Raw genomic sequence first — 26,547 nt, 5'->3', positions numbered from 1 at the left:
TTTCATCAAATTTAAGGAGAATTTAATGCAATTGAATGAAAAATTTATTATGGTTGGTCTTGAATCTATGCCTACAAAGCAGACAAACAGAATAGCACATGGTTGTATTGAAGCAATTTAATATACAGTCTTATAATTTTAAGGGTGTGTGTGGTTTAAAGATTAAATTTTATTATTAGAAATGTTATTTCTAGGAATATAATATCTAGGAATAAGATTACTTGAAATAAAAGATACTTATGTTTGTTTATAAAATTTAATGTCTTGAAATGTTATGTAATAATGCTAGGAATAAATAAATTTTTGTTTGGTTGAGTTTAAATTTCTTAGTCATATTATGTAATATGTCAAAATTACCCTTACTCATTCAAATTAAATTATTAATAACTAAAAATTAAATATAAAGCTAATTAAATATTATTTTTTACATTGTTTTTTTTAATTTACAAAATATCTCTAATAATAAATTTACTAAAATACCCCTAATAATAAATATATTTAGCTAAAATTATTATTGATTCTAATTTTTTTTAGAATTTACTAAAATACCCCTAATATCAAATACCTTTAGCTAAATTGTTTATTGATTCTAATTTTTTTAAATTTACTAAAATATCCTTAATATTAAATATGTTCAAATAAAATTATTATTGATTCTATTTTTTTAAATTTACTTAAATACCTCCAATATCAAATATGTTTAACTAAAATTATTATTGATTCTATTTTTTAAAAATTTATCAAAATACCCCCAATATCAAATATCTTTACTTAAATTATTATTGATTCTAAATTTCACTTAATAATATGTTTAATTAAAATTATTACTTTTTTTACATTTTGAATTTACAAAAATACTTCTAATAAAAATTTACTAAAATACCCTTAATAAAAATATGTTTAATTAAAATTATTATCGATTCTAATCTTTTCAAATTTACTAAAATACCCCTAATAACAAATATATTTAATTAAAATTAACATTATCACAATTAAATTCACTAAAAAAACATTACTATTATCCAAATGAAAGTTACAAAGAAGTCTCAAAAGTAAAAAATTACTTGCACTAATAAACATACATGCACAACTCTTATACAAGAACACAAACACATAAACAAAATGAAATCAATGTTACGACAGACAACCTCACACATAGAAAAATTATTACAATTATCGAGCGAATGTCTTCTCCTCCATTGGTTCCACATTTCTTGTGCAAGTTGATCTCTCCATCTACCCCAAGCATCACTCGTTTCAATATGGTGGATCGTCTCACCATATACTCCAAGTATATTTTGATCTTCTATCTCATCAATAGGATCCACAACCATCACTCTTCTAATATGATTATGCAAAAGGCAACAAGCAGTTATAATTCTTCCTTGAGTCTTAATAGGATAAAATGATCTTCCCCTTAAAATTCCCCATCTTGCTTTCAATACTCCAAATGCCCTTTCAATGACATTCCTAGCTTGTGAGTGTTTCATATTAAAAAACTCTTGAGCTGTACTGGGTTGATTATGTGGATTAAACTCACTCAAATGATATTTTTGTCCTCTATAAGGTGCCAAAAATCCTTCACAATTCATATATCCAGCATCACATAAGTAATAATGACCTAGTGTGACATACACAATTGAACAAAATTAATGAAAGATCAAATGGTTACTTTGATAACATATTAAAGTCTCAATAAAATACCTTGGGGAACACTAAACCTATTGCAAAATAGTGCATCTCGCAATACCCTAGAATCCGCAGCTGAACCCTCCCAACCCGCCAGTACGTAGATAAATTGCATATCGGGAGCAACCACTCCAAGCACATTGGTTGTTATGTCACCTTTTCTGTTTCGATATCTAGGCTTATCAGCCTCAAGGACATTGACTTTGATATGAGTACCATCTAAGGCTCCTAGGCAATCCTAAAATCCAAAACAAAGATCAATTAACTCAATTCTAAAGAACACCAACCATATGAGATTTAACAACATTAGCAAAATAAATTACCTTAAACCATTTCCATCGTTCATCCATTTTATCCTGGCTAAATGGTTGAGGTTTCTTCAGTAAGAGATTATGACATCTCAAAATAGCAAGCAATACATCATTAAACCGCCTACTAATTGTTTCTTCAGATCTCACAAATTGTCTCTTTATTACTCTAATTTTGACGTCATGTGCTATAATATGTAAAAACATGGCAACCATTTCTTCCACACCCATATTCCTACTTGGTTCTAACCTTCCAACCCTTTTAAGCATGTTACCCTACTTTCTTAACGATTAGTGACTCCTACAGATCAAAAGGCATACACATTATGCCATATAGCTATAAGCTAAGCTATAGGGAAACAATCACAATAATAACAATCCATGTGCTAAATGCCATGGTATTCAGAAAAAGTAAAGCTGTTTTATCAATTTTTATAAACTTGAAGCAAGGAATCACACAAGTATGAAAAGAACAGTAAGTAAAGGCCAATCACAGAATCACTGCAATCCCATTTTCATCATCTTGAAGCAAGGAATCACACAACTATGAGATATATTGCAACAAACCAACCCTCACTTGAATGGCATTTGTTCGTTCCCATCGTAAATAGTAAAAACTAGTCATAAAATTAGTAATGAGTTTTATCCAAATTTTCACAGAAATATTTTTCAGTGGATTGAAAACCAAATCGAGAATTCAAGATAGACAGATAAGTTTCTCTCAATCCATTTTTATATTTGTAGTGTGAATTTTATAATTACTTTTTCTATTTTCTATCAACAACAGGACAGTGGCACTCAACATCAATGAGAATGCTGTTCAGCTAATACAGTAAAGTGTTACTATCTAGTATCTAATATAATTGGTATAGGAAACCACAATTTGATATCAAGAAGTTCTCAATTGAAGCATATTTTATTGCTTGTTTGGTTTTATGGTATCAATCATAAACTCCCATTTAGAGTAGGTGACATGATTCTTAAACTAATTTTGTTTTGATTAATTTCAATCAAACATTTACATCTAAACCCCTGCTTGAGAAGTGTAAAGAGGCCATAAAATGTAGCTCTATTTTGGAAAACTAGTTTTATAGTAAGTTTCAAATGCATGATACTTATTAACCAAAATCAATTGCAAGTTTCTTAACATAAAATCTAATACAAAACAAGCTTTTGCTCCAGCTCATGTTCACAAAATCAATTCCAAACAAAACAATATTTTACAAAAGAAACTACAAAGATATACTATATAACATGCAATATGGCCTTCATGTCAAGTTGTCAACACTAAGTTAAAAGAGATTTTTGAGAAGAAGCCTACCTCAGAACCCTCAAATTTGATATACTTCACTTGATTTAATTGTTTGAGAAGTAGAAAAGCATGAAGTCCTGTTTGTGTGTCCTTCTCACATTTTCACAGAGTGATATCAGCAAAAGCATTATGAGCAGACAGTGGATCTACCAGTGTAATACACTGTGATATAAAACCATAAGCACAGTATCTGAATCTTTTCAAATGTGAAGCAAAAACATAGATCAGACAGCTACTTGGCTTATAAGATGCAGATTCAGCTTCTTGTTTCATGAAAAAACTAAAGAATACCACAACCAATAACCTTTTACACCATGATTTTACTACCAATCTCTCCGTTAAGATGGAACTTTTCCTTTTAAGTGGAACCTCAGATTTAAACTATGAATCTGTTTGTTCTTTAGTTCACTTTAAAAAAGAGAAAGAGAAAGCTTGACATAAAACTCCAACCAATCTAAAATTCTCATATATCAAATCATCAAAGCAAAACTGAAAAGAGAGAAAGAGAAGGAAACATCAACATACCAAAAAGAAAAAAATGCTCAATTAGAAGCAGCAACAGCTATAATTTCTTGTTGAAAGATGGTATTGGTGCGAATTGTGAAAATAAAAAAACTTCTGTTCATAGGAAAGAAATGTTAATACGAAATAAAAGAAGTAAAAGATGGTATTGGTGCGAATTATGGTTTATATTAAATCTATGGCTTGACTTGAGTAGTGAGTCATTTATATGATGATGCAATAACAATGACTTGGAACCAACTAAACTAAAATGCAAACTCTGACTCAAATTAAGGAAGAATACTTATTAGAGATACAAATTGCAAATTGGACAGTCAAGTCAAAATTTAATGAGATAGTTATATTACATTGATGATTCATCATTTCATTTCACTCATAATTATGTTTACTTGTTGAAGCTCGCATGATATCAAGAGCAGGATTAATAATTCTTTTGCCTAATAAAAAATCTTCTTTTGCTTCACAACTGGAAATCAAATGCATACAACACAAGTCCAAAGAAATCCCTCAATCAAGCATGGTCCAAAAAAATAACAACCATAGTAGCAAACTCTCAAACACAACATTGGAGAAAATCTCCATCATGCAACTCAATGCACATACTCCTGACAAAAACATAACTAATATTTATAAAAAAAAAACTTGTTTCACATAACAAAATATCACAGCCAGCAGAATCATATAACTTATTCACAAAAAATTAATGTTTTTTTTTCTAAAAATCCTTTCAAACATGAATCATTATCATAAAAACAGGAATGAGTAGACAGAAAGAAGTATTAGACCTAATCAAAGCAAGATATTAATCACTATTAAATACTATAATTAATGAGCTCAGAACTGAAACTGAAATCACATTCCAATTCCAAACAAATTAAGTTAATAATATTTCAAACCTAGAACAAACCTGTTCTTGAAAAAGATGAACAGGAACAGGAAGATGCGAGGAGGGAGAGAGGCAAGGGAGACAGCACGAACACGAAGCACAACTCGAGCAGACGCAGAGGCGAGAGACGCGCGAGCAATCGAGCTCAGACGGAGGAGAGAGGCCACGCACAACCACACAACGCATAGGATCTGAACAGAGTCGCGATGATGGCGGTGAAAACGCAGTGGCGGTGAACCGAGATGAGCTGTGATGACGAACACAAACGAGAACGATTTCCTTCTAGAATAAGAAGCGTGGTGGCCATGCAAATCCAAATCGGCGGCGAGGCGGCGCCGACGCCGGTGGAACCTCCGTGAATTTGAAGAAAAGCCTCGTTAGGGATTGGTTTTCATGGAGGAGGGGCTCTCTGCTAGGGTTTCATTTTGTTTGAAATGAATTGGAAAAAATCTGAAAAGAAGGGTTGGAGTGAAATTAACAAGGGTATTTTGGTCTTTTTACTTTGTTATACACATTCCCTTCCCATTGGAATCAAAGATAACCAGGGGGAGATGGGAATTAAATCAGTGGGATTTTGATTCCAAAGAATAAAACTTGCCTGGGAATATATTTTAAAACTTTGAAACAAACATGGGAATAAGATATTCCCATCTAAACATTCCTGGGAATGCTCTAATATTCCTCCAACCACACACCCCCTAATAGTAAGATACAAAAGCTAAAACCCTACTTCCACAGGTACCACCACATTTGATCTCATTTAGAGGTGAAAAAAAAAATCATAGTAGATCAACAAAGAAATAAGAGTCCAGTTTTGGTTTTAGGTTGTCCGTCTACTTTAAATCAGACTCAAAGAAGTCATAGATTATATTACGAGTTTCATATTTTTTAAAGATATAACTATTAAATAGTTTATAAAACGAGATATTTTTATTTTTTGAACTAATTTTTATAGTTGATTTAAAATTATTCAATCTTAATTATAATATAGTATTATAATCTATTCAATTTTAGTTGGCCATTTGCTTACACATATTTACATACTAAAAGACTATTTATTGTGAGAAAAATATACTACAAATTTGACATCTTTTAAAGATATAATCTCTAAATAATTTATAATGTGAGATATTTTTCACCCCTAACGGCAACTTATCTCACTCGTTTGTGGATATTATCAACTTTGGCATTCTAAATCTTAAAATTTTATTCTTGATGACAGAAATGATGACAAAACTCCCTATAATTACCCATCAAAATGTGTTTATAAGAAAAATGTCTCCACATCCTTATAAGTTATATTTCATTATCCTTTTCAATTGATGTGAGATTTCACATTTCACCCCTAATGAAATTCAACGTCCTTGTTAGTACAAAGATTTTAATTCTGTCTATCTCTAATATCATATGTAAATGTAACCGCACAATTCACCTGCTTGTAGATATAGTCTATTTTGGTACTCCAAGCCTCATGTTTTTGTTATTAGTGGTAAGAATGAGGGCAAATTCTCCACATTCACCGATCAAAATGCGTCCACAAAAAAATACATCCACATCTTTATAAGACATGTTTTGTTCTTCTCTAATTGATGTGAAATTTTACATTTCATTATTGTCACTTCCAACTAATTAACTCTAACTCTAATTTTTCTAGCCCATGGCCCAACCCTACCATTGCACTCACCACCGCATTAGTTACTCCCACCTCCTTCCTCCACCTTTTCACCATGTCCACTCCCATACTCCCACTAAATCATTTTTTATCGTCACCACCACCTCGTCTCTTGTCCTCACCCTTACCCTTACCTTTGTCTCCAACAAGAACAATATAACACACTCTACCATTCAATATCATCTCGTTACCATTATTTATGCCGCAAGCCTATCACCACTTAATCCTTCAAACACTTCATCAATAATAACCAGTATTCAAATTTAGAGAGAGAGAGAGAAAGAGAGAGAGAGATGAAAGCAACTATGTCCCGTGTTGGGAGTATTTCTGTCTCTTTCAAGCCTCGCCACCCTTCCTTAGAGTGCCTTCTTGGATATCTCTTCACCTTCGATGATTGCAAGAAGAAGTCGGCTGAAGGACTCAAAGAAAAAAAAAGGAAGATTTTTTAAGAAGTTATTTTTGCTCTCAGCAAGAAAATGAAAAAACACAGAAGATTAGGAGTTGGAGTGATGATGATATGTTGAAAGAACGATGTAAGATCGAAAATGAGGTGTTAAAATTGAAGTAAGAGTTTAAGATAAGTTGAGACGTTTTTAGTTTATAATTATTATTTTTGTCAGAGATATATAAATTTATTCAAACATTAATGTTTCTTAAAAAAATACTATTTTAAAAATTTATTGTAATATTAGAGACAATTTTAAAAATAAAAAAATCATTAACATCTCTTAATAGACATACTATTTTAAAAATTTATTGTAATATTAGAGATAATTTTAAAAATAAAAAATCATTGAAAAAGATTTTAATTTTAAACAAAATTCTTGATAACCATAACAAAACTTTATCCCATTTTTAATTAACCAAGTATTACATATGATTTTCAACAAATTTTTCTAAATTTGGGTAATAGATGATTCTATAATCTATATAACAAGAAAATACCCATAAATCATAAAAAAGATCACAAATCACAATAATAAAATATACAATAGTTCTAAAAAGTTAGTCCACTCTCTCCCCTCTTCCTTAAATCTCACCCTCATAAAAGCTTTATCTTTCAATTGGAGTCACTCATGTAGAATTATATAAAATTGAATACTAAATAGTAATGGTTAATATGAAGTAAAATGAGCTGTGATAATTCTAAAAGTAGTTTTGTTTTTTAAACTTCTTTTCTTTTAGATTGAGCAACAAATTATTTTATTCTTTCTTTTCTTTTCTTTGTTTTTCTCTATAGTTCTATCTCACTTCACTTTTTTGTTTCTTAGAGAATCTGCAAAATTATTTCTCCTAATAATAAGTGAAAGAAAATAAATCCTTAGCAAAATCAGTGAAAATATTATAAAAAAACTAAATACTATATAATACAGAGAAAATATAACATATTAACCAAAGTTTAAGGAAAATCAGTGATATTTATGTGTCTATATATATTATTACCTAACTTTTACTAAAGACAATTTAAGTAGATTTTTTTATTATTATTTTAGAAAGATGATGTTTACTTATATATTAAGACTTGGAATTAAATGTATTTTTCTGGCCTCATCGTCAATTCATCATCATATGCAATGAAAGTGGGCTCCCCACTCAATGCCAATATGCCATATTTTGTTCGTTTATTTATTTATTCCCTCAGATGATTTTAAGCATGGACACAATTTTGACCATATATAATTAAACACTGTTTTTGTGGTGGGTTTAATCCCTGCATTTTATTTAAAGTTGCTCAGCTGCTTCAAGGTGGACATCTTTGTGGAACCCACCCTCTGAAGTTCCACCCAAAAAATCCCACCCACCCAAATAACTGTAAAGTAACTAATCTACCTTCTTTCTCCTTATAACAAAATAGAAATAAGGAGTTTGTTATATAGAGATAGAGATGGATTAATTGGTTGTACTTATTAGTCTTTAATTTGCTCTAGTACACTTAGTAGAGTTATATCATTTTGTTTTCTTTCTAATTATATGAGATGTACGAAAAATACATTTCTTATAAAATATGTGTACGTTTTTATCTAATAATAATACTATATAACCATAATATTTAATTTAAAATGAATACATTAGTCTACATACCAAAGACACCATGCATTAATGGTAATATAAATGTAACACTTATTTAAAGCCAGCACGAAAATCAGTATGGTTTCGTAGTGGTGGAGCTAGTACATGAGAAGGGAATTGAAGCAATACTCTCCCTTCCCAATTAATAACTTTTACAAAATTAAGTCTTTAATTTTTTAATTTAGTATCTCCTTAATTTTTTTCATCTTATATTTTTTTATGTTGATCTAATTAAAATACTCATTCAGCCACACTTTTTTTAAGCTACATTTGAAAAGCGTAGCCTATTTTATGAATAGGTTACGCTTTTCTCCGTGTTGCCTTTTTATAAGAGAAAAAGATACACAATTGTGGCATCATTTAAAAAGTGTAGCCTTAGGTATTTTAGAAATCACTTATAAAGCGTAGCCGTAGGTTGATATTTATAGGTTCACTTTTTTAATCAAAGGAGGCGCTTTTAGAAAGTAGCCTATTTATTAAGTTTTGGGTGCGTTTTAAAAGTGATGCCTAATGTATCTAGAGCAAAAAATTTGACACTTGGTGAATTTTTTAATTTCCCTCTTAACTTTTTACAGGTGTAAGCACACACACTCTGTAAGCTCACACTTAGTGAAAATTTTCTTTCCATAGCTCAGAAGTCACCCTTTAAGAGAAAACCCTCCAAGTCCAAAACACGAAGAAAACCCTTTCAGAAAACCCTCAGAAGGCACCGCGCGAAGCTCGTGAAGCCTCACCATCGCGAAGATCATCGCACCCCAGTCCCCACTCACCACTCAGCGCCACACCGTCGTGAAGATCGTGAAGCTCACATCGTCGTGAACCCTCCTGCACTGATCGTCACGCGCCGCCCATACCATCGTTGATCTCTGCGCTTCTCGTCGTCCTCTCTGTGCTTACATCATCGATTAGGTATGTATTAATTTTCATTTGATTTTGAAATTTGAGGGGTTTAGGGTTCCGATTTTAGAAACCGATTTCCGCTTGGTAATCAGAAACACAACAACTATGCTCTTATTTATTTCTTGTATTTCAATTAGAATGTTGAAAGGTTATCATTTAAAACCATGTATTTTAAATGACGTTTGAATTTTGCAGGTTTCGGTTCAGCCTTTTATATTAAAATCCCAGTTGTATAGCAGTGTAAAGGACAGAACGCAGGTGGACAGGGAATTGGAGGTATGATAAATTTCATAATCTTTGTGTTTTAATTTACTAAACATTAAAGCTTTGATGGATACGTGGTAATTGGGTTATATATCTTATTTGTGCAATTGTGCAGTCTCTAAGGAGGGACAAAGTTCTGCGTATTTTCAAATTAAATACTGGACAAGATGATTATGCTATAATGTTTTTGGATGACTACATAAAGCAGGTTAGTTTGTATTATTATGATTCCAACTTTCATGAATGTAGTGTTGGGCCATAGTATAAAATGTTCATTCTAGTTTTAATGCTGCTGAATTGTCCCCATCTTGGATGTCTTAGTTTATTTCCTTTTTGATTTAAGAATGTAGTTCACTACAATATGAGTTGTTTCTGCTGACCTATTTATGCTTCTGAAAGGACTGTCACTGAAATGTTCCATTTATCTTTTCTGACTATTGATCCATAGATAGATCAAGTTTTTAAAAGAATGGAAGGAAAGAAAGAAATGGAATATGAAGTTTTTGGGTGGTTCAAAAATTATGTTCTGGATTCGAAGCTGGAAACTGGCATTGAACATTGTGCGTGAGATTCACTAATAAGCTTATTTATACCATATAATAATTCCCAGTTATGTTTATTACACTGTCTACTCTATAACAAATCCTTATAATATGGCAAATGCCTTTACTTTGGAAGAATCGGAATGCTAAACATAGGAGTGTCAAGTGCATCATACAGATTTATATTCAGATATACTAATATAAAAGATGATATTTTCTGATTTATCAGCTCAAAATCTTTATACTTTGTTATCTCAGGGAATTTACTGAATCAATTTCTATAATTAGCGAAGTGTGCTTCTTGATGCAATGTTCACTCTTGTCACTTGGGGGGAAGGTGAAGGACAGCCACATCAGCCACATCACACTTGATGTCTATATGCCTTTTTACTTGGCTAGCTACTCTTTTGCTCTGATTTCAAACCTGCTAGAACCAACAGAATGTGTCAGTATTCTTGCAGTTTTTTCCCCTCCATTTTCTTGCAACACAGATAAAGGATTGGTTCGCATTGGTGGTGACGCCCACTAGGGAACTGGCGTTCCAGCTAGCAGAGCAGTTCCGCTTAACTGAGATAATTAGCAATTCCAAACAGCCATCTGAATGGCATCCAAAGAGCCACTGGTGATCTCTAACAAGGACGCGATGAGGAAATGGTCAAGGGCCATGATTTTAACATTAAAATTGTTGGTTCTGATATCACACGTGAGAATGATGGCTTGGCAATGAGTTCGCGTAATGTGCGCCTTTCTACAAAAGACAGGCTAAATCTATGATTTTATTTTATTCAGATATGTATATTTTAATTAGTTCATGGTAGTCATGGTATTTAATATGAAGCACTTGTTATGATAGTAATGATAATTGTAACGCTGAGCCTATAAAGTCTTTATAACTAAAACTAACAAAACTTTTTTCCCCCGTTCCATCTGTTGCAGGCACTATCCATAAATAAATCTTTGTTAAAAGCTAAATCAGCAGCAGCAGATGGTCAGGTGCATTGTGAGAAGTTGAAAAACTTAGTGGTCCAATGTATTACTAAGGCTGGTGGACAGATTGATTATGCTGAGATGAGTTCTTGTGTTCAATTAATTTGGATTATTTAATGAGATAATCTCTATAGTTTAATTACATATTCAACTTCAAAAATATTCAATCTCAGTTAATATATTATTAGATATTTACAAGTGATGTGCAATATGATTATTGCTAAAGATATCCTAGTTGTATAATTGGTCAGGGAAATTGGATTTGCTTTTATTGCTGTTGTCCTTATTCTTTCTATGGGTGGTCCTGGGAGTTCATTGGACGATTTAACATGATTATGGTTATAAATATTATTATAAATAACAATGTTGGACAAATTTTGAATATAAATAACTTTTTGAGACATTTCATACTTGGATTATATATTTCTCATATGCATGTAGTGGAACAAAATTGTCTTTGCGGTACACGTATATAGAGGGAGTAACGCAAACTGAAAGAATACATCACCAACGCTCTGCTATTAATCCTGAGCACTTGGGACTGATTTAATCTTTCTAACAAGTTATAATAGGTAAAAGAAAGTAAGAATGCAAGGTTAGAGTGAGTGAAAAGCTAGGAATCAATTTTTGACCTCTCAAAACCCGAGGTTACATGTTGCAGAATATGCAGTTTCGAGCAGCAATTTGTGAACAAAACTGGGAGCAATCTAGCCACTCAAAATGAGTGAAATTATTTTTTTATGAAACCTTAAGATGTATAGATTATTCCTCTAAAATTTCAGAATTTTTCAATGTGTGGTTTGGGAGATATGATTTTTAGAAAATGGTCATTTTTTGCAGAAACAATGCTGTGCGAATTCGGGAACAGCAACTTCAAAACTGCATATCTCAATACTATGAAACTCTTTGGAGGTAAAACCAAAGAGGAATGAAATATTAGGATGTCTAGTATTTTATGTACAAATTTCAGGACAATTCGAATTTTATAGAGAAAGTTGTGTCTTCTGGAAGCAGGGCTGTTCACTGCTGCGACAGCACCCTTTCTTTAAAACAAAACCATATTTCGAGAGGCATAACTTTTTCTAGAAAAGTGAAAATGTTCTGGGACTTGAACTGGGTGAAAGATGGGTAAGTCTGGTTCAACCACACCAAACTTTAGGAGAATCCAACCAATGATGGATTTTATATGATTTTTCTAAGTTGGTTACTGCTTGCTGTTTTTCTGAAGTGTACTAAATCAGTAGCCGGTTTTTAAAAAATCATATAAAATTAAATTCTTAGAACGCAGTTGCAAAACCAAAACCAAAGTACACTTTAGGATTCCTATTTAAAATAAATAATAATATATTAGGATTTCTTTTTATAATATATTAAGTATATGTATAATATGTTATACCTCTTATATTTGCATATGGTTAAGCTAATTGCTATGGCTGAGAATCATATGTTGTTAGCTTTATTGACACTTTAACACTTGAAGTTGTATTGTTATAGCTGAAAATTGTTTGTGCGATTCTGGTTGTTGTAATTCTAGTTTTGTGCTAACTGAAGTAGCACCAAGAATTGTGCTAACTTTATTTTTTAAGTTGGCATAGTTTTGATAATTTATACAACTATTTTTTAATTTTTCAGATTGATTTTAAATATTTTCAGATTGATTTTTTAATTTTTATAATTGTGAATGTCATTATAAATATTTTTCTAATTACTTTTCTATATAATTATGCAGGATAATATTGAAGATGATAATGAAGATTAAGCTGTTTATCATTGTGGTTTATGGGTTAAGATGGAGTAATGTTGAGAATGAATACATGTATGGTAGACTAATTACTTTTATTAGATGATACTTATATAGAATATAATATTTTAGTTTTCCGTAGAGTATTAGTAGTAAATTCTAAGTGGTCTTATGCCTATTTTGATATGGCTATGTTTAATTTAGTGTGAGATGTATGAATATTAGTACTTTTGGATCAATATAAATATATTTTATTTACAGATAATTTTTATTATTTAAAGAAATTATTTAGTATAATTATGTATTTATTTTTATTTTATAATATTTAACTCATTTAATTAAAAATACAGAATTATATATGTAATCATATTACTAAATATTATGTACAAAAAATTATTAGAATATATATATATATATATATATATATATATATATATATATATATATATATAGAAAATAAAAAAAAACAATGAGGAACCTAAGGCTACACTTATATAGAGTAGCTATGGTTATACAGAAAATTTAAAAAAAATGAGGGACCTAAGGCTACACTTATATAGAGTAGCTATGGTATACAATGTGACTACGTTTTATAGGTGATGCAGTAGCACTGAAAAGCGTAGCCTATTCTGGTAAAAATGGAAGTTGAAAAGTGTAGCCTTTGGTCTTGTACAGCATCACTTGAAAAGCGCACCCTATTCCCAAACGCCAAAGCGTAGCCCTTGGTACAGAAAAGCGTAGCCTTTGAGAATAGGCAACGGCCGAATAGGAATCACCCCAGAAAGTGTAGCCGTAGCCCAGAAAGCGTAGCCGTAGCCTAAGGCATCATTTTTTTTCACTTTTGGCTACACTTTTCAAGTGTACCTGAATGGGTGTTTTTCTTGTAGAATACCCATTCAGCCACACTTTTTTTAAGCTACATTTGAAAAGCGTAGCCTATTGATAGAATAGGCTACGCTTTTCTCCGTGTTGCCTTTTTATATGAGAAAAGGATACACAATTGTGGCATCATTTAAAAAGTGTAGCCTTAGGTATTTTAGAAATCACTTATAAAGCATAGCCGTAGGTTGATATCTATAGGTTCACTTTTTGTATCAAAGGGGACGCTTTTAGAGAGTAGCCTATTTATTAAGTTTTGGGTGCGTTTTAAAAGTGATGCCTAATGTATAAGACCAAATCCTAACACTTAGTGAAATTTTTATTCCTCTTTCAATTCCGTCCAAAAGCACACACGCACACAGCACCTTCAATTGGAGGAACCCTCACCTTCGCCAATCCTTCGCCAATCCTTTGGCACACAATCCTCACCTTCGCCACACAATCCTCACCTTCGCCATTCTCACCTTCAACACATATCACCTACGACACTCATCACCTTCGCCTTCTCACCGTCGTTGTTGACCGTCGCCACCCAGTCACCACTCACCACATGGCTGCGCCACTCACCAGTCACCAGCTCACCACTCACAAGCTCACACTCTCATCCTCACTCACACACACACAAAAGAGGGAAAAATCAGAAAAGGGGAGAACGGGAAGAAGAAGAGAAGAAGAGAGGAGAGGGGAAGGAAGGAGAGGATGACACCGGCTAGGGCTCTGCCGCGCGGACCATCGTCGTTGCGTGCACTGACCATCGCCTCGCATCTCCATCTCGTGCATTCACTGTCGCCGCTCAGCATCATCGTCACATGTGCTCACTGTCGCTGCTCAGCATCGTCGTAGTTGCTCAGCATCGTCATCACCGCTCACCTGAGAAGGTATGTATCGATTTTCAGTTTGTTCTGTGAAATTTGGGAAGTTTTGGGTTCCAATTTTAGGGTTTTTAATTAGGGGTTGTAGCTTCTGGATATGACACTGATAGGAATTGGGGGTTTTATTGCATAAATGGTTTTAGCTTCCTGGTAGCCGAGAAGCATGTAGCGCAGAGCACTCGACTCCTCAGCTGATGAAGAGTCCTTGATCAAATTCTTGATCTCCTTCACAACATCCAAGTAATCTGAATCTGATAACCACAATCCATTAGTGGAAATTCTTCAGCTTTATCACAACAACGACACAAATTCATCATTTTCTATATTGGGAGAGAATCAGACAGAACAGAGGAATCGACGCAGAGCACCTGAAAAGAAAATAGGAGAAGTGCATGTAGAACGTGTGGTTGAGACAGCATACTTGTGCTCTCCATAGGAGGAAGGGTAAGAGAAGAGAGGATCCTGAATTGGATTCAAAGGGGAAGATCTGAATAAGCATTTGGATTGAGAGAGAATGGTGTAGAGAGCGAGGAAAAGAGTTGTGAAGAGGTATAACAGAGAAAAACAGAGGAGCTTGGATTGGAAGATTAGAGGTTTGGTAGTGGTAAAGCCATTTTTGATGTGTTTTGATGTGAGAATGCAGACAATAACTTGTGTCTTTGCTAGCTGCAAGCCTTCCAGGCAATGCTACTTTCTTCTTGACCTATGTGGCTCTCAAGTAAGATAATATTTCATGTTTTATTTATTTATTTACTATTATTCTTCTGGCAATGCTGATTAAGTTTGTTTGTTATATATGCTAAAGGGTGCATTAATGCAAACTTGATTTACAAATGGTGTTTCCATGATCTTGTTAGTTATCATCTTCTTATGAAGTTGGGTTGTGCATATGATTTAATGTTCAACCAAATTAAATGACTTCTATTCTGTTTGTCAGATTTTTTGTTGGCTATGGTCTTGAGCTGTCCTGGTTAGTTCCTCTTATTTTATTCCATTTGAAGAAAAAGTATCTTTGCAAGACTGATGCGGAGGTGAAAGAGGCTTGGGCTCCTGGAGATCTTAGTTATGGGACTAGAGTTCCTGGTGACATGCTCATCGTCACAATCATTTTCTGTTATTCTGTGATTGCTCCTCTGATAGTCCCATTTGGTGCTCTGTATTTTGGCCTCGGATGGCTTATACTAAGAAATCAGGTGAAGTTCTCAGGATTCTATTTACCCAACCAGGATATTAATTGATCTGTGTCATTTTAATATCTTGAAATCTCATGAATGAGTAGTGATTTTTTGTTATCAACAGGCTCTAAAAGTGTATGTTCCATCGTATGAAAGCTATGGAAGGATGTGGCCGCACATACACAACCGCATACTAGCATCTTTGATTCTATACCAAGTTACCATGCTTGGTTACTTTGGGGTGCAGAAGTTCTACTACGCACCGTTCTTAATACCTCTTTCATTACTGTCAATACTCTTTGGATTTGTATGCACAAAGAAATTCTATCCAGCTTTTGAGTGGCCAACGCTTGAGGTGACATACAGTAAATTCCATGTGTTTTGATGTGAGAATGCAGACAGTAATTTGGGCTTTACTGATATTTGATTAATAGTATCATAACAAGTTGGGGTTGGGGTTGGGGTTGAGTTCCCATTAGATATAAGTTATATAACTCTGCCATGTGAAGTGCTACTTCATAAATCCTAATCATTCTTAAGCTTATTATGCTGCATTTGGTTTAAATTCATACCTAATTCAGATCCCTTCACTATTGAAAGTCTACATTTATCTTCCTTTTAAATAAATAAAAAAGGTAGACAGATCATGCACTTTGGATTCATTGGTTAACTTTGCCTTGTCCTTCCAGTGAAAGACTTTCCAGGAATTAAGATTGCGGAGGAGTCGGAATGGAAGAATAGCATTTAGGGCTCAACAGGGGTGGTTAACTTGGCTGGAATGCCCATAAGTACCAGATGGTCTTCGGAGGTTATTGCCTTGTTCCTATCACTATCATTATTGGATTGTATTGACTTAAAGATTCATAGAGTTTTGGTTATTAAGAGATAATAGACATCTTCCCAATGCTCATTTTTAATTTTGCAGATAAAAACAGAAATCAAGCAGAGCATGATTAGAGTAACATCAAAAGTAAGCATATGATTCCTGATGGTACAAATTGAAAATAAACCTTTTTATATGTATATTTTTCTTGACAAATATATGTGCATCAAGTTAAGCAAGTTTTACTTACAAGAAATTGCTTATTCTTCCTCTGACCTATCCATTTAATAGCTTAAAAATCTGGATTCAGCAGAAGTATGGAAGCAGTGTAGGAGTGCCTTTTCTATATATTAGCACAGGTTATTGTACATTAGGGAGATAATATTATAAGTTTTAGGTTTGTGCATCAATTCCTGAGTTTACTTTACTAAAAGCACTAAACTTTATTATTTATTAATTATAAACAGAGATTATTAAAGGAGGTTCACATTATTATTAAACCAATTATCCTCAGAGACTCGTTAGCTATTAGTCTGTTCTGATGTTATGTAAAAGTTTCTTTTGAAAGCAAAACAGTGCTGCTTCTGCATTATTACTATGAAGTCTGTAGTATTTTTAAATTTAACTAAATGAACTAAATAGTAAATACTGCCTATGCTTGTTATTTGATTTGTAGGAAGGCTAAGAGGGGTTAGTATTTTATGATTGCTGTTAGCTTGCTACATCATTGTCTAGAAACAGATTTGCGTTTTAAGTATATTTTCTCATATATTGTATTTTACTTCAGAAGATATAGTTGTGGTTTGGCAAAAATCACGAGTGGTTAGCAAATTGTAAGTGTTTCGAATTTCGATCATATATAGTTTGCCACATAATTAAAAAGATCCATTCCCGAATAAATAATACTTTGATATAATTAAGTTATTTTTCTTTCTTTTTGTACAGGTTTTCCTGGATTCATTTGGATGACATTGTTAATTTAATATATGAAGCACTGATAAATCCCTCCTATGAAGGTGAACTCTTAACTCTCATATCTCCAAAGTGAAATTTATTGAAATTTTGAAAAACCAAAAATTAGTGGATATAGAACATTGGCTAGCATAGATAGTTTGGATGGTGCAATTCTTGATTCTGACTTGTGTGATTTGATTACCATGTTCATATATATCTTTGCTGACTTGTGTGATTTGATTACTATGTTCATATATATCTTTGCAAGTGTGGCCAGCATTTAGTAAAGAACAAAGAAGGCAGAGGTAAATTAATGATATCAGTCATTGATAGTTTTGAGTTTAATTTTATAATTTTTATAATTGCGAATGTCATTATGAATATTTTTTTAATAATTATTTTTCTATATAATTATGCAGGATAATGTTGAGGATGATAATGAAGATTAAGCTGATTATTATTGTGTTTTATTGGCTATAAGATAGAGTAGTGTTGGAAATGGATACATGTATGGTTGATTACTAATGACTTTTATTAGAAGATACTTATGTAGGATATGTTTCTCGTAGAGTATTACTAGTAAATTCTAAGTAGTATCATGGTTATTTTGATATGGCTATGCTTACTTTAGTGTGAGATGTATGAATACTCACAATTAACTTCATTCTAGTACTTTTGGATCATTATTATAAATATATTTTGGTTAGATAATTTTTATTATTTAAAGAAATTATTTAATATAATTATGTATTTATTTTTATTTTATAATATTTAACTCATTTAATTAAAATTACAGAATTATTATACATGTAATTATATTACTAAATATTATGTTGTATTAATAATTATTAGAATATATATATATATATATATTAAAAAAAACAATAAGAGACCTAAGGCTACACTTATATACAGTAGCTATAGAATACAAAAAAAAAAAGAGGAACCTAAGGCTACACTTATAAATAGTAGCCATGGTATACAAAGTTGCTACGCTTCAAAGGTGATGCAGTAGTGTTGAAAAGCGTAGCCTATTCTAGTAAAAATGGAAGCTGAAAAGTGTAGCCTTTGGTCATAAACAGCATCACTTGAAAAGCGCACCCTATTCCCAAACGCCAAAAGCGTAACCCTTGGTGCAGAAAAGCGTAGCCTTTGAGAATAGGCAACGGTCGAATAGGAATCACCCCAAAAAGCATAGCCGTAGCCCAGAAAGCGTAGCCGTAGCCTAAGGCATCATTTTTTTCACTTTTGGCTACACTTTTCAAGTGTACCTGAATGGGTATTTTTCTTGTAGTGATTGGGGGCTCAATTTGGTCAACTCGTGAGTTTGTTCTTTGGGCTTCATGAAAGGAAAACACACCTTCAATGAAATGGACATCACGAGAGACAAGAAAAACTTTCTTTTCCAAATCAAACAGCTTCCATCCTTTTTGCTCAAATGGATACCCGACAAAAACACATTTCCTACTTTGACTGTTAAATTTGTCATTTTTCCTACTTTGGTTATGAGCATAACACAAAGAACCAAAAACTCGCAGGTGTTCATAACTGGGAGCTCTTCCATGAATAATTTCATATGGGGATTTTTCTTTCAACACTAAGGACGGTGTGAGATTGATTAGGTGCCCGGCAGTTAAAACGCATTCTCCCCAAAACTCAATAGGGAGATTACCTTGGAATCGCAAGGATCGGGCAACATTTAGAATATGCCTGTGCTTGCGCTCTACTCTTCTATTTTGTTGTGGAGTTCCGACACACGAAGTTTGATGAATCACTCCTTGTTGCATAAAGTACTGCTTTAAATACATGAACTCTGTTCCATTATCGGATCGCACCATTTTGATGCATTTATTGTATTGTTTTTCAACCAAAACAAAGAAATTTTTCAATGTAACAGACACTTTCGTCTTTTCTTTTAACAAATATATCCAAACAACCCGTGAGCAATCATCCACAATGGTTAAGAAATATGAGGCTCCACATGATGACGGAGTTTTATAAAGCCCCCACAAGTCACAATGAATCAAATAAAAAATACTCGAAGCATGACTATCACTTAATGGAAACTTATCTCTTGTTTGTTTGGATTTTTCACAAATTTCACAAATTTTATTCACCTCTTCGCTAGTACATTTGTCACTCACATTGGGGATCATTTGCACAATTTTAAATGATGGATGTCCCAATCTCTTATGCCACAGAGTCAATTTATTTTCAGCTTTGACATGACTTGCTTGAGCCTTGTGCACACCACGATACCAATAGAGTCCATCCTTCCGTTCACCCGCTCCAATCATGTTCCTCGAAGTGCGGTCCTGCATAATACACAGCTTGTCAGTGAATTGTACAACACATTTTTCTTCATCAGTCAATTGTGGAACAGAAAGTAAGTTGCATTTTAATTTTGGTACATAAAGGACATTTTTCAACTGAAGTCCTCTGTCAAGAACCACAGTTCCTTGTTTGCAAGCAAGCATGTGCTCACCATCAGGCAACCCCACTGGGCATCCTGGAATGGTCCTTTGGTCACACAAATTTTTCAAGGTACCTGTCATGTGGTTAGAAGCACCACTATCGATGATCCACAAATCCCAAATTCTCTTACCATTCATTTTCTCAGATTCAGCTGATTTTTGTTTGCTGATCATATCAACCAATACCTTCCATTGCTCACTAGTTAAACCTGTCATGTCAAGACTCTTTTCTTCTAGGTTATTCACACGACTTCCACTTCTTCCAGTACATGCCACATTAGCACGCATTTGAGCCCCTCGGTTATGCATCCCTTGTCTTCCTGATCCTTTGCCAGTGCCTCTTCCTTCGTGCCTTGGCCGGTCACCCCACCATTTTGGGTAACCCACTATTTAAAAATACTATTTCACATCATGCCCATTTTTTCCGTACTTGAAACACGTCACGGCCTTTTCTCCATGTTCACCTCCCCTTTTAGCCTTGTTGCCGACATGCGCCGCAAGTCCTACAACCAGACCCCTTTCATCCGCCGACTTGGTGATTGTCTTTACCCTTTCCTCTTGAATTAACATCGCGTACACACGATTAAGCGAAAGTAAAGGATCGGTTGCAAGGATACTCGACCTCACAGTGGCATACCTGACATCATCAAGGCCCATGAGGAGTTGGTGAACCTTTTCTTCTTCCCTCCGCTTCTCAAGTTGAGAGCCAATTGAACACTTGCACCCACCACAGATGTATTTGGGAATCTGGTCACAATTTGCAAGTTCATCCCAAAGTATTTTTAACTTTCCATAGTACGTAGCCATGGACGCACCTTCTTGCTTACACCTTGTCAAATCTGCTTTCAACTGCTGTATTTGAGGTCTATTCACAACAGAGAAGCGTTCTTTGATGTCCTCCCATAGCGTCTTCGCATTCTCTGCATACGCCATGATGGTCCACAAGCTTGGCTCGATCGTATTCAAAATCCACGAAACGATCATGGATTGGACCGTCCACCAGTCTTCAAGTTCAGGTGCATCCTTTCCTGGTTCTGTGTGAGTCCCATCAATGAATCCCCACTTTCTCCAAGCTCAAAGAAAAATTTTCACAACCCTCGCTCATTCGTCATAATTTTCCCCACGCAATTGCACCTGCATGATTATGTTTCATGGGTTATCACTCGCGTTGAGGTCGTACGGCAAGTGAGTCTTCTTCTCATCTCCTCCTGAGGAGTGTGGTTTGTCGCCGATGGTCTTCTCTGACTCTGCGTCCATGGTTTCTCAGGTCATCCTCTATTTTATGTGTTTCTCAAGTTAGGCTTTGATGCCATAATAAATAATGGTAATCGGCCTGTTTTCTCTTTGATACAAATAAAATCGACGGTGCCTTTGTCTATAATATGTTTACTAAAATCGACAACTTTGCTGTCAATATTGGATCCAATAAAATCGACGCAATTGCCGTCGATTTTATTATTTATATACCGATAAATTCTATGTCTGTATTTGTGTTTGCTTGTCTATTTTAAAATTAAAAAGCGACAACTATTCCATCGATTTTAATAGATATGTTTTAATTATTTTGTTTTATTTGAAAATTAATAAACAATTAATGCAAATAAATATAAAAATAAAATTTATACAGAATATAGATAACAAGACAAATAAACTTTTAAATATAAAAATAAAATTTATACAGAATATAGATAACAAGACAAATAAACTTTTAAATATAAAAATAAAATTTATACTAAATATTAGATAATAAGTTTACAAACTTATAAAAATAATAAATAATCCTCTAACATAAAGACTCAAGACAAGATAAATAACTAAACTTAGACTTATATTCGTTTAAATTGTAATCTACTAATAATACAAAATATTCCAAGTAATTAAATAACCTACTCATACTCATCTAAATAATCATCCGAGTCATCAAAATCATCAGAATCATCCTCCCTTTGAGAACTCTGTGGTTGTCCTGGTCGCTACAGAATAGGTGGGAGTTTTCTACCTGAGGCTGGGGTTGGGACTGGGGCTGAAGCTGTGCTTTTCTGAGAGCTTGGAAAAGTAAAAGGAGGAGGTGGGAGAACACGTGATCCAGAACTACTAGAACCCATGGCCCTCACATACTCAGTCAAGCTGCTCAATTGATGACTAAACTGATCCATCTGTGAGTTACTGGTGTTGAGATCCTCATGCAAGGATTCAACTGTCTGTTGCCACTCTCTTTTCTCCCTTTGGTAGCGGTCTTCAAGCTCTCTATATTTAGCAGCATGCTGTTCAACTTCCCTATTGAGTATTATGATTCGTTCTCTAAGATCCAAAACATCAGCGCTGGTGGTCGTGGTTGGCCCATCAACTCGAGGCCGCACCATGGAAGAGTCCCTTACCTCACCCATACCATATACCCTACCTCTTCGTTTTCCACCCACTGTCTCAATCCATATGCTTTCCTCAGAGACAGGCGGTGGATCAGTTACACCAGCCTCTATAGCAGCCTGTCGCTCTTGCTCAGCCTGAAACATATGCTCTTGAAATATATCCTACAATGAGGAGAAATGATTGATAAACTACTACAAGTATTAATAAGGCATAACAATTAGATAACAAAATAGTTACAATTAATAAAGGTAAGTTACCTTTGTCTTTCGGGAGTGTTCATCAACCCATTGAGTCCTATCCTCTTTGCGAGTATGAGTGTGCTCAAAAAACTCATCCATACGTGATGGTCTTCCAAGCGAATGATTCTACATAATGAGAGAAACAATATGACACACTATCACTGATTGAGGAAAAAAATTGCATCTAAAGTTCTACTACTACCCTTAAAGCATCCAATTCTTTCTTGTTAAACAGGATACATGATGCATCCAAAATAATGATAATAATTTTTTTCATCTACATAGCATCATTTGATTAAAAATTATAGTGATGACTGGAAATAACAGCAAAAGGAATAAATACTAGTAATAATTATTTCGATAAAATCAAAAGCAAAAAAAGATAAAAGAAGAGACCAAACTAAATTCTTTTGTCCTTTCAAATATAACTAATTTTAATGACATTTATAAAATTATCATACTAAAATCTACCTAAATATTATTAAATGAATTGAAATTAAAAAAATGCATTGAATCAAACATAATGCATTTAATCTTATTGTGCTGTGTTCATTGGCATTTTATGCAAGCATTACATAACCAGCCCAGAATGTTCATGTTACATTTTTAACATAATAATTTCATTTTAGAGCATCTTGCCATTTGAAACAGGGCATAGTTAGTTTCAATAATACCATGAAAAATATATGCTGACTAATAATAATGGAGGAAAAACTCACAGCCTTATCTTCTTAGTATTACATGGTATATCCCAAAAAATATGTAAAGTAGAAGAAAGAGTTAAGAACCAAGTCCTGGAAGCCTGTTTCAGGCCGTATATTGCCTTGTTAAGGCTGCAGATCAGATTTGAACCCTGCTGTATGAAACCTTGTGGTTTGCTTCATGTATACATACCTTTTCATGCAACTCACCATTTCAAAAGGTATTGTCAAAATCAAATTGACATAATTTTCACCCTCTATTAAGAAATTAGACATGTGACATTAACAAACATACAAAACATGAGCTACTAGTATTAATTAGTCAATCATGCCATGCACCTTCCAGGGCCGAATGAATATAATGATATATATTAATTGCTGCTACAATGAAAATATTTCACTCTAGTATAGGGGGCTGCTAGTAGGCATGACCTATGTGTACCATACTCAAGATTTAGACATGTTAATTCATAATCAGTTTTCCATGTATGAGTTTAGTATTGATTATTTAATTATATGTATGGAATAGGCATTAATTTTTACTGCAACCTTGCATGAATTTTGTCAGGCCAAGTAGGTTTAGCTGCTTAATCTTTTATTAGTTGTATATAGGTAGCACAAGTTCTTGGCGTGTTCCTAGGCAATTAGTTAAGAAAGAAATACAATACATTTTTTTTTTCAGTTGGTAATGCCTAAAGAGGGTGTCATAAAAATGGATTTGGAATTTCATATCAACAAACAAGCTCAGAAAAATTGGTGATATCCCAAGAAAATGTCAAAAACAATGCACACAAAACTCTTGTCTCTTCTCTATTCCACCATAACAATAATCCTTTGCCTTATATCACAAATCCATTCAAAAACCCATGAAGATGATACCAATGCCCTCATTGAAATAAAAAGATCCATTGACCCAAACTCAGTGTTCCAAAGTTCATTCCTTTATAATAGCACTTTGCCCTTAGACAACACCTCAAGTAGAGTAACAGCACTTGATCTTAACACAATTGGTTATGAAGGGTTCTTAACCCCAGCCATTGGAAACTTAACAGAACTAACAGTTCTCAACCTCAACAACAACAAATTAGAGGGCCATTACCAGAATCACTTGGAAATCTAAGGAAACTAATAAGGATCACAATGTCATCAAACTTCTTCATAGGCAAAATCCCAGAGGAGATAACAGGGTTGAGAAGCTTAACATACCTTAGCTTAGCTCGGCAAAATCCCAGAGGAGATAACAGGGTTGAGAAGCTTAGCTAGAAGAATACCAGACCTCACTGGACTCTGGCAACTCGGCACATTAGACCTTAGCTTCAACCAGTTCTATGGCAATCTTCCTATCAGTAATGAAGATTGTACTTAACCCTAATTCAATTCCAGCAGTAATGAAGAGAAAGCGAAGTCAACCAAGAAGACCAAGAAAGAAATTAAAGAATACCTAATATAGCTTGAAATCTGTGAATGAATTGAAGCATGCAGATCCAGAGGCAGAAGTAATAGCTCTATCGCCAAAGTCACTGATGGCGACGAACCGTTTTGTGTCCAGAGGGACCAGAATCTGCAGCTGCACCAGCGAGAGCACAACCTGCCGTGGAAGCTTCGGCAGAGGGAGAAGGAGGAGGTGGTGCGGAAGAAGGGGAATTAGGTTTCTGAACTTTGGGGGAATTGCGTTTCTGGACGCGAGTGTTATGATTTTTAGTGATAAAAATCGACGACACTTATATCGATTTTAATTTTACAAAAAAGCAACATTTATTACGTCTATTTTATACATTAAATCTACACCGTCTATTTCATTTTAGAAAGCGATCTAGACTGTTCAAATTTATCGACGGTAATGTTGTCAATATTTGAAATAATAAAATGGACGGCGTCTGCGTCGATTTTAAAATAAAAGCATTTTCGACTTCTCGTGCGTCGATAATGTGACGATAATAGGAAAAAAATTAATGCACCATATAAATATCGACGACCCTGCTGTCGATTTTAATATTTTATTTTTTAATTATTTTTTTTAGTAATATCGACAGCAAGCCGTCGATAATTTATCGACGGCAGAAATAGCTGTCGATTTTTGGCGTCGAGAAAAACGCTTTTTCTTGTAGTGATTACTTCAATGATAATAACAATAAAATTGAATTTTACAACAAGTTTAATTTCAAATTTATTTCAATATTTGTATCGGATGAAGTTTGAAAAGAAAACAAAATCCTGAAATAGAATATATAAAAAAAAATTAGAACTAAAGTGAAAAAAAATATGTCCATAATTTATAATTATATTTATAAAAACAAATTAAAGGAAGAAAAAAATTTCTCCGATCCCATATTTTTATTCGTTACTGTTAATAAGAAAGAAACTTTATTAGGTCCGTTAACCACATTTTAAAAGCAAGAACAACTTGACCACAATTTACTTGACTAAAAAGAGAAAAAAAAAAAAAAGAAAAACACTTCCGTAATTAAAATTTATTAATTAAGACAAATGACTACACTAGTCATATCAATGATTTCGGGTATATATTATTTACCATTTGAAACATTAAAAACACATTTTGAGTTTTTAGAACGTTTCTATTTTTGTTTGATAACTTTTTTTTTTTTTTGTAATCGCAGATGTAATTTTATACTCAAATTATATTTACAAAAAACAGAAAATTATAATTTTTGCGTTCAATAATTAGCGTTTAACTATTAACTTTAAAAATATCAATCATATCCTTCGTATATGTTATTATTTTATTTACGGAGTTTTTATTGTTTTTTTTATATGATCTCTTTTTTTTTTTTTTTTGTTAATTTTTTTTTGAAATTATACATCTTTATAATTATAGTTCTTGTATATTATATTTATTATTGTTATTTTTTTATAATATAATTTAATTTATTGATCACATTAAGTATAACAAATTAAATAAAAAATTAACTAATAATAATAATAATAATAATAATAATAATAATAATAATAATAATAATAATAATAATAATAATAATAATAAATTATAGTGTATTAAAAAGAAATGTTAAAAATATTAAAAAAAATTATATAAAAACTATACTAAAAAAATATAAAAAAATTAAATATACTTAAAGAAATAATACTATAATTTAATATTATATTTTTTAGTAATTATTTATCTAAAAATAATTTTAACTAATATTATT

General features: G+C 33.0%; 2 protein-coding genes, 3 long non-coding RNA genes and 1 other non-coding gene across 10 annotated transcripts; 3 read left to right on the top strand and 3 right to left on the bottom strand.

The window, feature by feature from the left end:
• Nucleotides 1-966: 966 nt before the first annotated feature.
• On the bottom strand, nt 967-2,266 carry LOC112785939 (protein ALP1-like). Its single transcript, XM_072230248.1, has 3 exons — nt 2,013-2,266; nt 1,705-1,927; nt 967-1,621 (listed from the first exon to the last, which is right to left on the bottom strand). Exons 1-3 carry the CDS (start codon nt 2,226-2,228, stop codon nt 1,047-1,049), a joined length of 1,014 nt encoding a protein of 337 aa, XP_072086349.1. The 5' UTR covers nt 2,229-2,266; the 3' UTR covers nt 967-1,046.
• A 767-nt stretch (nt 2,267-3,033) lies between these two features.
• Nucleotides 3,034-5,392, bottom strand: LOC140182653 (uncharacterized). The gene is made up of 3 exons (XR_011878635.1): nt 5,316-5,392; nt 4,739-5,167; nt 3,034-3,471 (listed from the first exon to the last, which is right to left on the bottom strand). It is a non-coding gene; the product is annotated as an uncharacterized lncRNA (long non-coding RNA).
• A 2,884-nt stretch (nt 5,393-8,276) lies between these two features.
• Nucleotides 8,277-11,350, top strand: LOC112783891 (uncharacterized). 3 transcript variants are annotated; one of them, XR_011878406.1, is made up of 6 exons: nt 8,277-9,368; nt 9,555-9,635; nt 9,739-9,831; nt 10,072-10,183; nt 10,424-10,903; nt 11,102-11,350. It is a non-coding gene; the product is annotated as an uncharacterized lncRNA (long non-coding RNA). The 3 variants fall into 3 exon arrangements; XR_003193644.3 differs by lacking the exon at nt 10,072-10,183 and having other exon boundaries at nt 10,424-10,898; XR_003193643.3 differs by lacking the exon at nt 10,072-10,183.
• A 2,724-nt stretch (nt 11,351-14,074) lies between these two features.
• LOC140182680 (uncharacterized) lies at nt 14,075-15,650 on the top strand. Its single transcript, XR_011878700.1, has 3 exons — nt 14,075-14,650; nt 14,788-15,362; nt 15,582-15,650. It is a non-coding gene; the product is annotated as an uncharacterized lncRNA (long non-coding RNA).
• Nucleotides 15,651-16,455: 805 nt separating this feature from the next.
• LOC114926127 (uncharacterized) lies at nt 16,456-18,307 on the top strand. Of its 2 annotated transcripts, XR_011878699.1 has the most exons (6): nt 16,456-16,627; nt 16,745-16,789; nt 17,430-17,475; nt 17,588-17,658; nt 17,865-17,901; nt 18,016-18,307. It is a non-coding gene; the product is annotated as an uncharacterized protein (transcript). The 2 variants fall into 2 exon arrangements; XR_011878698.1 differs by lacking the exon at nt 17,430-17,475.
• A 3,469-nt stretch (nt 18,308-21,776) lies between these two features.
• Nucleotides 21,777-25,108, bottom strand: LOC112783525 (uncharacterized). Of its 2 annotated transcripts, none has more exons than XM_025826505.3 (4): nt 24,822-25,108; nt 24,587-24,720; nt 22,698-22,805; nt 21,777-22,601 (listed from the first exon to the last, which is right to left on the bottom strand). In XM_025826505.3, the coding sequence occupies exons 3-4, from the start codon at nt 22,776-22,778 to the stop codon at nt 22,044-22,046; spliced, it is 639 nt and encodes a 212-aa protein (XP_025682290.1). In that variant the 5' UTR covers nt 22,779-22,805; nt 24,587-24,720; nt 24,822-25,108; the 3' UTR covers nt 21,777-22,043. The 2 variants fall into 2 exon arrangements, with proteins under 2 accessions (XP_025682290.1, XP_072085535.1); XM_072229434.1 differs by having other exon boundaries at nt 24,587-24,716; nt 24,822-25,073.
• Nucleotides 25,109-26,547: the final 1,439 nt, after the last annotated feature.

This window comes from Arachis hypogaea, chromosome 20, assembly GCF_003086295.3.
Source record: "Arachis hypogaea cultivar Tifrunner chromosome 20, arahy.Tifrunner.gnm2.J5K5, whole genome shotgun sequence".
Lineage (NCBI taxonomy): Eukaryota > Viridiplantae > Streptophyta > Magnoliopsida > Fabales > Fabaceae > Arachis > Arachis hypogaea.
The sequence above is the reverse complement of the archived record's forward strand: the minus strand, read 5'-3'. Positions and strand labels throughout refer to the sequence as shown.